The sequence below is a fragment of the Boleophthalmus pectinirostris genome, unplaced genomic scaffold (genome assembly GCF_026225935.1).
Source record: "Boleophthalmus pectinirostris isolate CB_2022bp ecotype Guang Dong unplaced genomic scaffold, ASM2622593v1 HiC_scaffold_14, whole genome shotgun sequence".
NCBI classification, from domain to species: Eukaryota; Metazoa; Chordata; class Actinopteri; order Gobiiformes; family Gobiidae; genus Boleophthalmus; species Boleophthalmus pectinirostris.
The window spans coordinates 17548669-17567332 of NW_026571047.1; the positions used below are offsets into that span (position 1 = coordinate 17548669).

Sequence of the window (18664 nt, forward strand, 5' to 3'; positions counted from 1 at the left end):
TTTCAGTACGTAATCAGATAAACAATAATCCCTTCTCCACTGAGGGCTTACTGTACGGTGCGTAAATGTCACCCGCTTTTGCAATGGGGATGAGAGCTGGTAAGGAGGGCTACTTGTAAAAAAAAACAAAACAGGCTTTTTAAATGTAGTGGAACCTTTTGTATCCTTTGTAAAGGTTAGCGGTGCATGTGGGCACAAGGGCTGCATGTGTAATGGATCTTATTAGCATGCATGTGGCTGTGTCATGTTGTGACGCTGCTACTACATCCACACCTGTCATAAAATCAATAAGCTATCCTCCGAAGGTTTCACCAATAACTCATACAGCGCTTTGTCACCAACTCGGTTCAAGGTCTGACTCCTCAAATTGTTTACAGCATGAAGTATCGCTCGGTGTTGCTTGGGTGTGAAAAAAACAACAAAAAAAAAAAACATTATCTAATTATACAGTCAACTGGCCTCCTTTTTGGCGCATATACTAAAACCGGTGTTCCTTGTTTCGTTTCTCCTTCCGCCTTTACACGCCCCGTTCCTGGCTGCGTCTGTGAATTGTTCATAGTTTTAAAGGATCCTTTTGAATGTGTTTGTTATGATACTGCTCTCTTGAAGTATGTGTGAGCAAAGCCACGCACAGATATGACTGAGACTCCAAAGACACACACACACACACACACACACACACATAGACATACAATTCACACTCACGCTGTTTCAATATGAAGGCTTTTTCTAGGTCACCATCACACTGAGTGACTTGACAAGTTTGCATAAGCTTCAGAAGTTTGTGATGGGGTGTATTGGGTGCTGACAAATGACACTTTTCAAATTCAATTCCACCATCTCTCCCAGTCAAATGATGTGTCTTTATTAACGCTGTTTCAATATTAACTTCCAGGCCTGACAACTCATCACAGCGCAGCCTTTAGGTTACAGCATTCCCATCTTCTCCTGGTGCACTCATGTGAGAAACGTCACGCATTTTCAGCAAGAGAGCAAAGTTCAGGATCATTATAGAAATATCCTGAGCCTCAACATGCAATGAATGAACGCCTGCTTTCTCTTCTTCTGCTGTGCCTCGGTAACAACCCCTTTAACACAATGCCCGGCTGGGTCCGACACCATGGCGATGATGCGTGAGTATGCATGTATGTATCCAGTTCATAGCTGAGGGGGTGCATCTCATTTGTCATGGCTAGATTGAAGAAAAAACAAGGCTTGATAGTGACCTCCAACAGCTGCAACATCTAGGAAAAAAGATTAGAGGATGTTACACAAGTATTTCACTACAACCAGGTATCCAGTGTCCACCACAAAAGCAAGACGAATTCACTCTGAAACAGCCACCTTTACCGCGTGTCAGGCTTGATTTAAGTTGATTCCGCACCTAATTGGTAGGCAGGTGTATGTGGGGTACTGTTACATTATTTAGACCAGACTGTGTGCTGAGACTGGCAGACAGAGGTATTAGGGCGACAAGATTAATCGCAATAAAAATCGCAGTTTGAATGGGTGAAAATTATTAGCAGATCTCAAAAGGCTGCAATTTCTAGAAAGACCATAATTTTCTCCACAATCAACAAAATATCCTGTCTTATTTTTCATAAAAACGCTAACCTTGTAATTTTGATATGTGCAAACATGGTCTCAAAACTGATTCTTGTATTGGTTTTCAGTTAATTTGTTCTTTTTGTCAATTATTCTGGATGTGATTAAAATGTGGACTCTGAACAGAATGTTTTAAAGGGCTCGTATTGCACAATTTTCTGGTCTGTTTTATTGTTTGTTGATCACAAACATACCTAGTTGTGTTTTGTTTCATTCACACGTTTAGCACACACAGACCCTGCGTATTTAGGCAAAGTTCTTCTCTCAAAAAGACAACACTCTGTTCCCCCTTGTGATGTCATGTGATAATACAGGAATTCAATGCTCCACTGGCTTTTTAAACTCCATATACACTCACTAAAATCATTTGGACAATTTCAGGCCTGGAATTTATAATCTCTGCTGAACAAAAGGTAAAAGGTTAACTTGAAAATTGCTACTACAGACGTGTGAATGAAACAAAACACAACTTCAGGTATGTTTTTGATGATATACCGACATTCTAAAATGGCTTAAATCTTGCAAAAATCCCTTTTGTGTGATACAGGACATTTAAACAAAAATGCAAATCTAACCAGTATTGCAATTAGATATTTCTTCCAAATAAATCAATCAGCTCTAGGGGGTATCTTGTACAAGTGATGACTGAAATTGCAAGACAAACTGTTTTCGCTCCAGTCTGGCCTCTTCACAACATGGCAAACTCAGGGGAGGGCACTGTCACCTTGGATTAAAGCATCTTGTGAATAATGCTTCTCTTCACATGACCGCCTCTGAAGGGTAGAGCTTTAATGCGCCACATAGATCCATTTGTGCACATTGTAGTACAGTTATTAGAAGTCATTCAGGCCCGGCATCACTATGTGTTTGTTGGAGCTTTTTTTACCACATTGCGCTTATTCATGTGAAAGAGGAAACCCTATTTGCACTGTCCCACTGTACATAGTGACATCCATGACTGTAACAATGACAAACAGATCCTGCAGGGGTGCTATTAACCTACTTAGAATGTAAAGAAAGCCTAGGTTATATAGGTATGTTTGCTTATTACATTTCATTTGTGGTGGAAAATAACTCATGGAAAACTTTCACACAATGCCCTTATACAGTCAATAGGAAATTAAATTGTTCTACAAAATTGCACTGTTAAAGCAGACCTATTATGCAAAATAGACTTTTCAGAGCTTTTACCATGTTATAGTTGTTTGCCCTTCTCATTTACCCTCTTGAAATTGTATTTGGAGTGAGTGGTGCATGTTTTGAGCAATCTTTAATCACTTATTTTCAAGATGCTATATTGTGGATTCACGTCTGCTCCAGTTTTATTTTCTTAATCAGTGATACATGTAGAATTTGGCAGTGTTGTGTAGTAATTTTAGTACAAATGAAAAAAATCTGTTACTCGCACAAGCGTGATGTGCAGCTGTACATTGGAGTTGCGGACTCTTGTTGTGATTATCCTCCCATTGGGCACCTCGGTTTTCTAACGTGGAAATCAACTTGTTTCTTTTAGTAAGTTGTTTTAGATAAGGATTGTGATTGTAACAATGATCCATGGGTGTCATAGATTATATCGTTATATAAATATAAGGCTCAAGCACAATATGAGTTCTTTAAATTCATGTTGAACAGGTTATGCACCAATGTACTGAGCATCTGTTATGTCTGCCAGACACTATCACGTTTTTTATTAGTGATGTAATGTTGGCTCATTTCTGTTAACACTCACAGATTATAGTTATTAAATGTGACATTGCAATCCATTGTTTAAACTGTGGTCTACTCTTTGCCTTTTATGGACAGAACATTTAACAGATAGAGATAATGCTGAATAAAATGTTGCTGTCATTTTTACGATTGGCCTATGGCTGTATCCTGATGTCAAGAACCATTTAAAAAAAACAAAACTGTCTAGAATCTATTACCACACATAAAGCAAGAAGAGAGCATTAATTCAGGTGCTGTCTGCTGTTTTAATAAATTTTTATTACATGTTATGTTTTAAGTGTAAATTACAACATTATGTATTCAATAAGCTTGTTAGTACTGGTGGTTATGCTTTAGGCCTATAACACTAACATAATTGCTTGGTAAGGAGTAACACCATAATATAAAGTTCATAAGTAAACAAAGGGGCTGGCTCAGGTGTAATTAATATTCTTAAAGGTGCACTATGTCACTTTTCTCATGAGAGGTATACCACCTGCCTCTACCTCTCCACACATCTGACTGGTTACTTTCCTGGATGGCATCACCTGCATGTCTGCATGGAGATATAAGTTCAGTGTCAATGCCGTACTGTGGAACATTCCATGCAAAACAATCAAGCAGGTGCTGTTCCTTCTCTAGCAAAGTTACACTGTGCAGTGTTAACCGCTCCCCCATAGTCTAATTTTTGCCCCCTTCCCCCCATAGTCTAAGAACTAGCTGAGCATAAAAATATTGTTATATACATTTTGCTTTGTGCTTGTAGTGTTATCATAAACACACGGAGTAATAATATGGAGTACAAAGCGGCATTAAATAAAATTATTCAAATATGGAGCGCAACCATAGTCTTAGTATAAACCTGTGGGAGAAATTAGTACAGTGTAGAGTAAATAATGTGGTTTTATATACGATTTTTTATAATTTTTTTTCGAATGTTTGTAGTCATGCCCACATGTTCCCATATTTTATGAGTTAGCAAGAGCCTAGTAAATCTGTAAATAGTCCAGACCTCTGCAGTTTCGGGTGTTTTTAATAGGAGCACCGGGGATCTTAAACTTTATTGACCCCCAGGGGACCATCTGTCTCTCTTTAGCAAACAGCCAAATCTGTTGACTCTGATCTGGACTTAATTCGTCTGAGACACAGGAGGGCACATGGTAAATGGTGCCTTGAAAGCGCGCGCACTGAGGGGTCATTAATTTACCGCCACTTTTTCTTATTTTTCGACGTGCCATTTCATGCAGCGTCACGATTGGAATCTGGAATTAGAATCCGGAACGCAGTTGTTGCATAATTAACTGTGTAGAGGAAGAGTTATGGTCCTTGCGCCGGATACTCAACAAACCCAAAAGCCCGAGTACAACGTGGGCGGCGCGTGGTGAGAGAGGACACTCGCTCACTCACCATCCCGCTGCACTGTACACTCAACTCACACGGACAGCAGTACGCAGAGAGAGGGATGTGAGACGCTGAAGGAAGAGGATACGACTGACTGCATACTGTCTGCACACCGGCCGTGAAAAAGGAGTTAACCCGCGACGCGATCCCATTTTTTGGATTTAGTTTCCTGTAACGTAAACTGGACAAGCGCGCTTCGTTTCAGCCAGACCGGACACTCCATCATCATCATCAGCCTGAAAGCAATACAAAAAAAAAAAACACTTTCACTATTTCCTTTACTTTAAAAAAATGACATTTAAGTCGTTTTAAATGTTTTGTTGTTACTTTATGGACTCCAGGGAGAGGCGGAAAAGGCGACTGTAGACACTGCAAGACTATTTTCATTAAGAAGAAATGTGAAAGACACTAGAAATGCGTCGTAAATGGATCTGTGTTCTGGGGGTAAGTGCTTCATTTGATCTACTGTCAAAGCTGATTGGTTTTAACTTCAATCAAAGCTCGCGTACGGGACTTGAGCTCGGTTATTAGGTGTTATTACCCACGGCTATCCAGGTGCCAATTTTAATCAGTCCCCCAAATTCCTGTATCAACAAAAGTGTACAGTAACGCGCATGGGGAGCTTAGTAATGTCCCCATTGTCCTATAAAATTAGATCTGCATCTCGTTAAACAGCGAGAAAATGCTTATGTGGCCAGGGCTTGTAAACAGTGGAGCGTGAGGATGTACTTGGGGAGAGGAAGACGCACGACAAGTGACAGGACTGCGAAAACACGATGAGACTGAGGGAGGGGAAACCGTGGATATGGGACACCCAGGATTTAAGGCAACGTGTTAATTCAGCAATCTAAGCCTGTTTTATCCCAACTTTCCTCCCCATTGTGGAATTACTGTAGCCTAAATAGGGCAGTGTACAAGATGGCATGTTCAAGTTCAGATATAACTTTGAATCTGTCTCTTGTGGTTACAGTTAGAGCTGTCTATTGCAATTACATGACAAGTCCATGTGTGTTTTGTTGAAGTGTGTAGCCTGTGTTGTTACAATTGCTTGGGGGGCCTATTTCACCTATACCTCTCACTGTGCAAAGAAAAACTGCAGTACTAAGAATAGCTAAGAATCTTCACTTTTTCTTTTTCTTTCTTCCATCCAAATGGCCCTCCCAGCTTTCCTGCTATTCCCCATTGTCAAGATTTAAGACCACTTCACCTCTTTCACCCCCTCCCCTTCCTCTCACACTGCATATGCGCCTGGCAGAGGTCAAAAATATGATGCTTGTATATGAAACTCTCCAATCGTTACACTTTCTTTATGCTATATTGATTCACACCGCCCAGGTTTCTATTCGCTTTAATTACTTGGGGGGTAAGGGCTTTTTCTAGGCTACAGTACCATCATCGTACCTGTAATGTACTTGGTGAGCGTGAAATGGGGCCAGTGAAGGCGTCAAGATCCCATCTCCTGCTTCAAAAAAAAAAACTGGGGCAACCTGGAATGTTTTAAGACTTGATGGAATTTTCTCACAAAGTGCTGACTGACGAGGTTGACATATTTCCGGGGAAAAAAAGGTGCGCTTTCAATTAACCTTATCTTCATTTTCTGCTCTGCTTCACCCATTGCATTATTTATTAGCAGGTTAAGTGAAAAACGCAACATTGACTTTAGTGGCCATCTTCAGTCCTCCATTGGGAATATTCATGGTGTATAGATTCAAAAGTCAAGTGGAGCAGCCTTTTTCTTCTTCTGCTTTATGCAAATTGCGTGGCATGCATCAACATATTTGGTCTTGAGAGAAATACCACTGACACAAGCTGCCTACATGTATTTAGTAAATCTTTCTAGCTCAAACGTGACCCCCTCCCTCCCTCCTTCTCTCAGATCATTGGACATTTTCCAGCGTTTTCTCATCGTCTTCGGTTGCAAGAAATCCAGAGGAGATCAAAGTCTGTGGATGAAATATTAATCCTAGCATTGTATTCCCTATGGTTGGCTGCACTGTCACTTAAATGAGGCACGAATGGGTTTCCCTTTTTCTGTTTATGTAATTATATCAAATGGCATCTGTAAGAATGCCGGGGAAATTATCTTGTCAATGGACACTGTCAGTTTATTTTTACAATGATTGTGATTAGAAACATCCAGATTCTTTTATTATGCGTGATAACTGGCACCATAACAAAAAACAAAGAAAGCCTTAATTTTCTTTCACTCACATGTTGTTGCTGCATGTGACTAACTTTATGAGATCTCAGTGATAAATGGGACATAAACAACCAAATTAAAAGCACTTTCAGCTCTAGATATAGGCCGACTTTTTGGAGTATAGATTGAATTTAAATGACTTGAAGAAGATGTATTGTGCGTCTGCTTTACAATCTATGACATCCAGGCATCATTATGTTATATTTTGGACATTTAAAATCACATTATTGATCTAAAACTAGGGATGTGCATTGCCTTGAGTTTGATAAAAAAAAACAAAGTGATTTGAGTTTTATCAATAATTACTTCTAATAATATAGTCAAGTACACCTCCACAAGCACAAAATGTATTACCAACAAATTTTGAATTGATTCGAGAATTGTACTATGTAGTATAGGTATATCACTGATTTGATTTTTTTGAGCCCATACCTAAAACAACGTCATAAAATAAACAGGTCCTCTGATTTCTGAGTTGGAAAATGTGTGACCCAATGACGTTAGGAGACAATTTCTACCAAACCCTTTTTTATATGTTACTGTAAATGTCATCGCAACAAAGTACCTTTCTTATGGGCAGGACTCTGACGAATCCTACGTGCATCACAGATTAATAAAATAAAATTGGGAGTACAGTACAGAGCAGTGCACGTGTACCAGTGATGATGAAAACGTGACGTAGATACATGCCTAAATCACACTAAACACAACTTGGAGTGGGTAAATGAGAATGGAAAACAATTATAACATGGTTAAAAGCTCTGAAAAGTCTATTTTACAAAATATATTTCCTTGAAAGCCAATGACAGTGGCCATGTTAACCGCTTGTCAAAAAGGTAATTTGGTTTGGTTAAAAGAGAACAAAAGGTGCTGCCACTTACTGTCTTCGTGAGGCAACCTGTAAAACCTGAGTCATAATTATTCATAATTACAAACAAGAAGTTTCTGCCATTTAAATTAAGAACATTTTTGACAATTATTTTCAGTATTGAGAATTTGGTGAAACTAAAAATAGCACAAACATCAAAGCGGTTAAAATGACTCACTTGGCATACTTCAGTAGTTTAGATTATTGTTCACCACTGAAACTTACGCTTTAGCTCACCCTGTACCTCCGCCAAGTCACAGGTTTCAATTGCGTGTTTTTAGATGCCATTTTGAGTACACTTGACTATTCAAATGATGAAGTAGTTGGTTTTGAATTGCTATGACAGCAGTCCCTAGTTTTCTTTGAAACCCATGGATAGTTAGGGTGCGAAAAGTTTTATTACGAAACAAAGTTGGAATTATGACGAACAACCAAACCTTGTACAGTATAATACCTCTTCGTGTGAATGATTTCCTCTTCGTCATTAATTTTTTTTCTAAATTCTCCAACTTTGTCGGCTCAACCTTTTGTTTCGTAGACTTACTATTTACAGATTTTCAATGCTGAATATTGGACTATTACAATTTTAAAAGAACTGCAATCAGTTCTTTTCAGATTCTGTCTGTGCAAATACAGTTACCAAATGTGGTGTCGTAATTATGTGCATTATTCAGAAATGTTCTTGCTTGCGTAGATACAACAAAGCAGGTTAACAGTGGACTAGAAACCCGTCTCAGAGAAGGATAATATTGCCTAATTTCAGGTTCACATGGTAATTGTTGCATTCAAATATGATTTAACCTTGTATCTATAAACATGAAAGCTCATTGACAGAGGAAATGATTATAAACTACAAAGAGATGCCAATTTAAGAAGCAGGATCTTGTAGACGCAATCACCACCAGCAGCTCAAGGGCACCAACACAAGTGCGCACGTGGGACATTAATGAGAACCGTAATACAGATTCAAATGAAGCTTGTACAGTACAAAATATAAATAAAAACTACTACACATTTTCTCAATAGCTCATTTTGTGTCAACAGCAACACATCTCAAAAAGCTGATCCTATGAGTACAAAACCATTGCATTGACATGCACTGAATGTTTTGTGTCAGCAGTTCAGAAATCTAATATTGAAGTGACATTTTAGAAAGGCAATGTCTGTTTTCATTAGTATTTTCTGTTTGGTGTCCAAGTTAAGTAATCATGACCAAGATCCTCGCTCCAGACCTGGAGAAGGGTCCCTGGGCGTTTCACTGCGGTCACCCACTACCTATAGGCACTGGCTGAAGGGTGGATCAAATGCCAAGGACAAATTTCCATTTGGTACAACAAGCTGCAAGCATTAAAATTATTTAAAGATACAACATGTAACTGTTCCAGTGAGGGGTCTGCCACCTGCTGGTCTCCATGGAGATATTATTGCTTTTCCTGGAATGTTCCACAGTATAACATCAAAGCAAACCTATTCCTGTTATGCAAAATCAACTTTTAGAGGCGACGTCTGTGCCCACTGGGGACTGCAGTTTTCTAACGTGGAAGTCAGCCCACTTGTTTCTTTTATTAAGTCATTTTAGATGAATATTGTGATGTAAAATGTGCAAATTATAACATAAAGATCCACAAGCACACAAGGACTTCTTTTAGCTCTTCAGTATCCAAGGAGGACAGGCCAAGTTACAAAACAGATCTGGCGAGGCAACAAGAATGCTTGTTTTAAATTTTTTAACAATAAAAATGTGTAATTTAATAAAAGATAGGGTAACACTTTAGATTAGGGACCTCATATTAATAGCTAGTTAATAGTAAAATGCATATTAAGTGCTTAATTGCATCTTTGTTAGTATTTATTAAGTACTTTCAATGCATTTTTGTCTAAGGCCATATTTTCCTAGTACTAACCCTTTAACTATTATCTTCCCATTAAAATAGTGGAGATTACAATCAGTGTTTTTGTGCATACAATGAAATCTTAAAAAGCATTAATAAGTGTTTGAGTAATACTAAATAGTAGCTAAGTAACAGTTAATTAGCTTACCAGTTACCACTTAGTTAGCTATTAATATGTGGTCCCTAAAACTATACTGTGGATTATTTCTACCTAAACAACAACTTTATGAAGACAAGCATGTGGAGTCACAATGGACCCCCCATCAGAAAAGTTGCATAGTTCACCTTAAAAAGCACAGCATGCACCAGAAAAAGTTCAAAGTATTTTTATTAACAACAACACCTGGAATTATATAGTCTTAAACATGGTGTATACGTATATCTTACACTGTGTTCAAACTTTCTCTGTGAGGGGGTTGCCCAAAACAATCGTCCATTCTGGCCCCTTGTGTGTTTTTACAGTGGCGTTTTGCTGAAATGTGATTTATGAAGTGTGTGACTCCTTTGCGCCTCTTGTCTATTTGCAGGTGTGGGCCATCCTCTGCCTGCTGCCTCTGGGCTCCTCTGCACAGCTGACATGTGAAGCCCTTCTCTTGCTCGCTGGGAACCTCTCATGTAAGTATAGACCCTACCCTATGTTTGAGCTGAACCTTTGTCATCCAAAAGACTAGCCTTTGATCACAGTTAGTAATTTTTTTTTCAAATGCCACCGACTCCCGACTACGACCTTTCACTGCAAACACAGAGGAGTGAACTTATGAATTGATTTTTTATTTGTTCCCAAAGTCCCGCAAGGCCCCAAATGTCAAACTTTCATCTTCACTTACTTTTTGAGGGTATGGGCAAAATGGTATCACTTCATAGTAACTACAGCTTAATTAGGCTTAATTAAATATGAGTTAGTTAAATTTATTTCGAGCCCAAACTAAATAGCACATTTAACAATATTCAGTAATGATCAACCATTCTTCAAATTTGTAAAAAATAAAATACACACCAAAAATACACAAATTTAGCTTGAAAAGTAATAAGTATAATAATCCCCCATCCCTCCACACTTCCATTAAAACAAAATCATACCCATAGACTGTATAAAGAAATGGACTAATGAAGTATGATGTCAACCATAGCGTTCAGCTCCAGTCAAATGAAGCTCATGAGGTCGGAAGTTATAGGGGCGAATTTGGAGCCACATCCATATTAGGAATAAAAATGCATTTACATACAAAATAGTGAAATAAAAACACCAAGATCATATAGAGTGGGTTAATATGAACATTTTAAGACCAAAATTGCTCACTGCAGCAGTTACAGAGAGAGGTGACAATTGTCCAGTGTAACGTCAATTGGAGCCAAAGTCCCTGCATCTGGAAGCGCCCTCATGAAACACTTGCTATATGGAACGCAGCAACTAGCAGGTTACCTGTGTTCACGTATATATACAGCCTAGGGTTGGGCGGTAATACGGTATATATGCAGTGTTGGGAAGGTTACTTTTAAAATGTAATCCCCTACAGATTACAGATTACACACCCCAAAATGTAGTTTGTAACGTAATCCATTAAATTACTTAAAGTGAGTAACGTAATCTGGTTACTTTGGATTACTTGATATTGTCATGTTTTTTAAACGACATGAATGTAGCAACCACATCCAGAAAATTCTTGTTTGTTGTCTTCAAATTGTCTGAGCCCAAGTCTCCATGAATAAGCAACTGTTTGCTGTAGAGAAACAAAGACCACGATATCTTAATATAAGAGGTTTTTGTCTGTTAAAAGACAGTAACAAGATAAGCCTTTCCTTCACCAGATTAAAAAATATTATTGATAGAGAAATTATTTTTTATATGACATCACCTTAAATTATGTCAACCTACTGTTAGGTGTCATGTTGTTTAGACCTGGTTTAGTCCTGGTTTAGTCCTGATTTTTAGACCTGGTTTACTCCTGATTTTAGACCTGGTCTAGACCAGGTCTTTAGTTCTGGTTTAGTCGTGGTTTAGTCCTAGTTTAAACCTGGTTCAGTCCTGCTTTAGTCCTGGTTTAGTCCTGGATTAGTCCTGGTTTAGTCCTGGTGTTAGTTCTGGTTTAGAGGCGCACAGGAGGAAGCGCGGTTTACGCGAGAAAACACGGTCCACACGCGCTGTAACTACGGAAGGAGACGTGGTCCGCGGGTTCTCAGGTTGATGGCGATGATGGTGTGTGTTTGTATGTGTTTGTGTGTGTTTGTGTGTGTTTGTGTTTGTGTGTGTTTTGTGTGTGTTTGTGTGCGCGTCCCCTCATGTCGCAGGTCACTATAGGACAGTAGTGCAGATATTATGAGTCTATGCAGGTTGTTTTCACCAGTGCCAGTAGCTCCAGTTTCACATTTAAGTTGTAGGCGATTTTATATTTGTTTTTTTTTTATATATATATCCTACATCGGGAGAAGAATTTCCAAAACACAAATGCGTTTTTACCAATGCACTGCTGCTTCCACTGTGTGACTGACACCGCCAACTTTAACATGACGTTTCTATCGCTCTTATTGCGTGCGTTCTGTTTGGGTTTCCGGCAATGAGTGGAATTACCGAAATAAAAAAATTAATAAATGGGATGTAGCACAAAATGTGAAAACAGGAAAATACCGCCTTGTAATCCACTTATTTCAGCAAAGTAACTGTAATCCAATTACCACTCATTGAAACAGTAACTGTAACGGAATACAGTTACTCATAATTTGTACTCTGATTACGTAACGGCGGTACATGTAATCCGTTACTCCCCAACACTGTATATATGTATCCTGCAGTGTCAAAAAGTAGCAGCGGTATCAGTTTCATTTCCATCATTAAAAAAATCTTCAGCGTATAAGGACCTAAAATAATATTATAATTTATTGATACCTACATTTTTTTGCTCGGCACAAATGAATGTTTGGTTGTATTTTCAATTTAACAGCAGTTTGGCTCCCACACATTTGTTTATGTTTTACAGAAATGAAACTTTAAACCACATGGCTCATTTGCATAAACTCTAAAGCTCTGATAAAAACAGCTCTTTCCTTGTGCGCTGATGTGGTTAAATTTCTTTTGGACTAAAGGACACAACTCTGTGGAATATGAGTGTTCTTTCTGTGACAGAGGATGTACAGCTGACGGTGAGTCTGTTCTGTGCGTGTAACTATCACGTTGGAGATGGTTCATGTGAAACTTTTCAGAGATTATAAGTGCGCAGGTCATACGCATAGACTGTATAGCGGTGCGGCTTCTTAGCTTACCAAAGTCGTACTAAAACATTTTGGTAATACAGTAATACCACATAACCCGGTAAAATGCTGAGGTTTAACGGTATCAAAATTTGGATACCGCCCAACCCAGTCCCAATACCATCTGTGATCATACCTCTTATTTTCTATATTCATCATACATATACTGTACAGTACATTACTTAAGAAAGATTTAATTCACAATGAGCAAATACTTTGCGGTTTAGGCTTCATTAACAGTACTTACACTTAATTAAAGGGTTAGGAGTTAGTGTATTAAGTATTAAGTAGGTACTGAGCCGGAATCATTCTGAATTAAATCTTTGTTAATGCTTCATTAAGACTATTAAAACTGTAGTTATTATGAAGTATTACCTTGTCATATTTTTCCATTTCTGTAGACATCATGCGCTTAAATTACAAGTAAATACGTAATAAGTAAAGTAGCTGAAATTGCCTTTTAAATACGAGTTATTTAGTGTTACAACAGCTCATAGAGTTGAGTTCACATTTGAATGGCAAAAACTACTAACACGTTAGAGTTCAGAAGGTTAACCATTTTGTTTTGAGAGGTACTTATTCATATACTGTTACCAGGTAGAGGCAAAGTAAATAGACAGTGCACTAAGCAAATCAATACAAGTTGGTGAACAGATTTTCAATAGCAATGAAGTGTGCTACTGGTCCCTTGGAAGAAATTAGAGTGTGTTCTGGAAAATTAACTTGTCAAATATCTGATCCAGTAGAGGCAATTGCTTTTTTCTTTGTAAAAATATTAAATTGTTGAAAGTGTTCTCCTTTCTATTTTTAATATTGAAATTAGCATGTGCATGGTTTATACACACAGCACGTCAAAGACAAGTATGTTAACTAAACTTGACACATTATCCTTGGGTTCATAAATACATTTTGCTTTGCTGCTCATTTGTGATTTCTCTGTATTTCTCTGAGGGGGGCATGCCACTTCATATTGAATTATTATGTGGTAATTGGATTTTATATGATAATTACTTATTCGAGTACAGGCCAAATTAGAAATAACAGTTAGATTACAATATTTTCATATACTAACAATTAAAGGACCCATATTATGCTGTTTTTTGATCTATATATAATGTTGTTTCTTCATCACAAACATACCTGGAGTTGTGCTTTGTTTCTTTCACACACAAACCCTACACAATGAGTTCTTTTCTCATGTGATAATACAGGAAGTTCTCCACTGTTTTTAAACTCCATATACCTTCACTAGAATTATTTGTGGGTGATTTCAGCCCTGGAATTGCCAATCTCTGCTGAACTAAAGGAAAAGGTAGCTGTTAGTATCATAAGGTGAGCTTTGGGAATACATAATATTAAAGGGCCAGCTTTGTTTATGTTTTTGAGGAGCTAATAACATTATACCATGACTTAAAGGTCACAAGGAACCATTTTGTGTAGTGTAGGACATTTAATGAAAACACATACATGACTGAAGACCCTTCCTCTGTATGAATAAGGATTGCGTGTGATTTGAGGGCGTGAGTAAGGCTGCACAGACTGGCCACCACATTTCCGCCAGTCAGCCCTGAGGCAACTGTGACTACTTCAGCATACATTTAGCTCGCAGTGACAACAATACTGGAAATACATTAACTAACACAGGGTCAGTAGAAATCAGTTAAATAAAGTAATCAGATTTTTGGTGTATGTTTACATGCACAAAAGAAAGCGTGTTATCAAAAAACACCTGATGGCATATAACTTTTAGAGTAACTTGTATGTCTTGTATTTATTTATTTATTTTTTTGTCTATTATGATTATGATTATGATTATTATTTTTTTATTTTGAACTATAGGCATTATTACATGGATATATTTTTGTATGTAAGGGATGTTGTGCAGAAGGAGATTACTTTTGTGTTTATTTATTTTATGAAAACCAAAATAAATACATGATGAGAAAAATGTATATTTCAACATTTATAATATTCTTTTTCCTTTTTGTTTTTGTCATATTAGCTTGCTTCCCCCCCAATTTCCCTTGTCAAAACCTGTACAGGTGTAAACAGTCAGATTACTCACATCAGTTGTAACTGTAGCTGACATTTCAATCATCTGATAACTCCAGAAATCAGATAATGATTGGACTGTTGGTGTGCGTGTAAACATAGCTACTGCCACACTTGTATGTAAAAACATGTAGTTTTTTTCTATGCAGGATCTTGTTATAATTCCTGTTGGCCTTGGGGTGGTTGAGCTCTTCCTGAATGATTAGTGCCCCTGTAATAGGGCGACCCCAGGGCACGTCTGGGCACATATTTGCTGCTATGGTCGTGTTATTGCTTGGGGAAAGGTCTGTCACCAATGTTTACTGTTGCCCTTTAATGCGCCATCGTTGTGGCTCTTAAGATGAATCTAATGAGATTTTTGTTGTCTTGGAAAGATGTGTTATAATTGATGAAATTTCTCCTCCCACAGCACAAACCCTGGTTGCCAACTGGAACATTACCCTGCCCAATGCGTCGAGCACATGGTCAGGTGAGTTAGAAGCCAATTGTACAATTAATTATAGAGATTTGGTCAAATGTCAAAATCTATTGAAATTTCCAGTAAAATGCATTAACTAAACTATTTAAAAAGGTAAACAAAAGAGACATGTCAAAACACTTTTGAATGAATACCATCTTTTTTAGCATCTTCAACATTTAGCATCTTAAAATCTCCATTGGTTTAAAGGTGTGCTGCATAACTTTTCTAATGGAGGGTCTGTCACATGTTTGTCTCCATGGAAATGTCATTGCTTTGTCTAAAATGTTCCACAGTATAGATTAAAGAGAGACAAGCAGGTTACAGCACTATGTTACATTACATTTGAGATCTCTGGAGAGTCGCCCCTATTCACAGTAGGAATTATTGACAACAGAAACACTCATAATGAATAAATACTAGAGGGATCTGTTTAAAGTCATACCATGGAACATTCTAGTCAAAGCAATAACAGCTCCATGTAGACAGGCAGGTGGCGGATCCTCTACCAAAAACGTTGTGCAGGGCAACTTTAATGTGGTTATTAGAAGAAAAAAAAATCAAAAGTACAAAACCTACTTAGTATAAGAACTATGACTACAAAATAGTATTACCAAAGTGGGAGTACACTGTATTGACTTAGCCTAATAAAAACAAAGACAAAAAGACATTATGAAACAGTCATCGTTCATTCATAAAAAACAAACTGAAGTTACTTTAGGGCTGAGCCAAAAGAGACACTTGGACAAACTGCAGCTGTTATGATCAAAATTTCATCTGGACCTGAATTACTTCTTTTCAATGAATGCATTTATCACAGAGCCAGTTTATCAGTTAGTGACATTTCCAAACCCATTAATATAAATACTGGCCTCAAGCCTCAAAGGTCTATATTGGTCAGGCATGGGTAGTACTACTAATAAAACTACAGTGATTTATTGTACAACAGACTGCTGCTGCTGATACTACTACTACTGCTACTGCTAGTGCGACAGCTACTACTACTACTGTTACTGCTACTGCTACTACTGCTACTGCAACAGCTAGTACTACTGTTACTGTTACTGCTACTACTGCTAGTGAGACAGCTACTACTACTACTGTTACTGCTATTACTACTACTGCTACTGCGACAGCTACTACTACTGCTACTACTTTTACTGCTGGTACTACTACTACTACTACTACTACTTTTACTGCTGGTACTACTACTACTACTACTACTACTTTTATTGCTAGTACTGCTGCTAGTGCTGCGACTACTGTTACTACTATTACTGCTACTGCTAATACTATTGTTACTGCTAATACTACCTGCTAATACTATAATGCTACTCCTTCCACTGTTAGCATGGGGACAAATGTCTCTTGATTTAGCCAAATAGTTTAATTTGAAGAACGCTCTCTAGAATTTATTTAAAATCTACTCATCCATTTCTTAATTGAAATAGCTGAATTCCGTCCACCTTAATACACGTGTGGAATGTGCCGATTTGGATCTTGGCCATTACGCTCTTTACCAAAAACCCCTCGGAGGGATGTAAATCTGATGTGAACCGTGATTAGGTCGGACTTCAAAGCCAGTAACAAACAAAGCTAGAAATAGATTTGATGCTTTGCCACATTAGCAGTTTTCACGGGAGCTCTTCATTAAAACTGTGTACACAACAAACACAATTCATTCAGGACACTATTTATGAGCAACAATGGCGTGGCGTTAGAGGCATTTATCTGGTAGACCCTTTAAAAATGTGTAAACAAAAACATTTTGAATTCCAGAATGGAAAAGAAAAGAAGTGGAACATAGTGTGATTTCAGTGGGAATGCTTGGATTACCATAAGAATATCATAAAATATGAAATATCAAGAGAACTTTGGCAAATGAAAATCACTCAGATAGATGTGAGGGAGATCAGAGCCTGGTTTAAAAACATTTGCAATTGTGTTTTATGTTATTTGTTGATTTAAAAGAAGATTATGATAGACACTAGGCTTTTAAAAAAAAACTTTAAACACATAATAGTAGAATATAACAAAACAAAACAAGTATACAGAACAAATGGTCAGTTGTCATTCAAATAAACAGTCCACTTTTTCCAGCAATCCTCACATTTTGCTTGTTGCAACCTTATAATTTATGTAAGTTTCTCCATAATGTGAATTTCTTCAACAGTATTGTTAATTGTTAGTGGATCCTCTTTATACCATTTACAGGGTGATAGACACTATGTATTTTTAACAAAGGAAATATCCTGATTTTTAGATGTTACTGGACAAAAGTTGAGCCCACTACAGTTTTTTACTTCATCTACAAATATATTTCACATTTCATCATAAATTATAGTTTTTGTGAAGCTAAAATACAATTTTGAGGTTAACAGAGATGCAAATTAATTATAATGTGAGCGTTAAAAATTTTAAATGGTCATTATAATGTTGTAAAACCATTAACATTTAGATCTGTTAATCAGTTAAAATTGCATCGTGTAACCTTTCTGGTGGAGGGTCCGTCAGATGCTATTCTTCATGGAGATGTTATTGTTATGTCTGGAATGTTTCACAGTATGGCATTAAACCTTTCTATGTTCATGGAGACCAAATCAGACCAAGTTACAGGTCAGATCTGTGAAGAGGCGACCCATAGTCAGAATGTCTGTTTTTCTAGGTATTTTTGAGCAAGAATAACACCTGTAATTGAGTAAATGTAAACTGGAGCTGTTTAATGACATTTCCATAGAAACAAGCAAGTGACGGACCCCCAACCAAGAAGTTACATTGTGCACCTTTAATCACTGAAAATATATTGTGTCTTCTTCACTTTAGATTTTAAAGGGTCATCCCAATAATGCTTTTTTCTCCGTAGGCTCTGGACCTTACTGTGAGATCTACATTGATGGCATAGGCACCTGCTGGCCCAGGAGCAGTGCGGGGCAGATGGTGGCACGTCCATGTCCGGAGTTGTTTTACGGCGTCAGATACAACACCACGAGTAAGTCTCTACTGCTGCCGGGGATTCATAAACTATATCCTGTTCACGTTCTACGATTTAATAATGTCATAATTTCAGATAGAGAGCAAGAGTCTATATAACTCTATTACACATTACATATTCACTGCTTTTGAAAGAAATATCTAAAGTTTTTATCCATGTTAAACCTTACTCTTTGTTACTGATGTCCCTGTACCAGCTCCCTTTTATCAGAGCCGCCAAATCTTCTCTTTCCCCATTACAGATA

The 18664-nt window shown here is 37.6% G+C and overlaps 1 protein-coding gene across 1 annotated transcript in view; it reads left to right on the forward strand.

The window, feature by feature from the left end:
* Positions 1 to 4705: 4705 nt before the first annotated feature.
* The window catches only part of LOC110154202 (corticotropin-releasing factor receptor 1), a 92147-nt gene continuing 78188 nt past the window's right edge, over positions 4706 to 18664 (forward strand). Inside the window, exons 1-4 of the mRNA XM_020918162.2 lie at positions 4706 to 5157; positions 10201 to 10288; positions 15381 to 15440; positions 18292 to 18417. Of these exons, the coding sequence (XP_020773821.1) occupies positions 5128 to 5157; positions 10201 to 10288; positions 15381 to 15440; positions 18292 to 18417 (304 nt within the window). The 5' untranslated portion in view covers positions 4706 to 5127. The remainder of the gene's footprint in view (positions 5158 to 10200; positions 10289 to 15380; positions 15441 to 18291; positions 18418 to 18664) is intronic.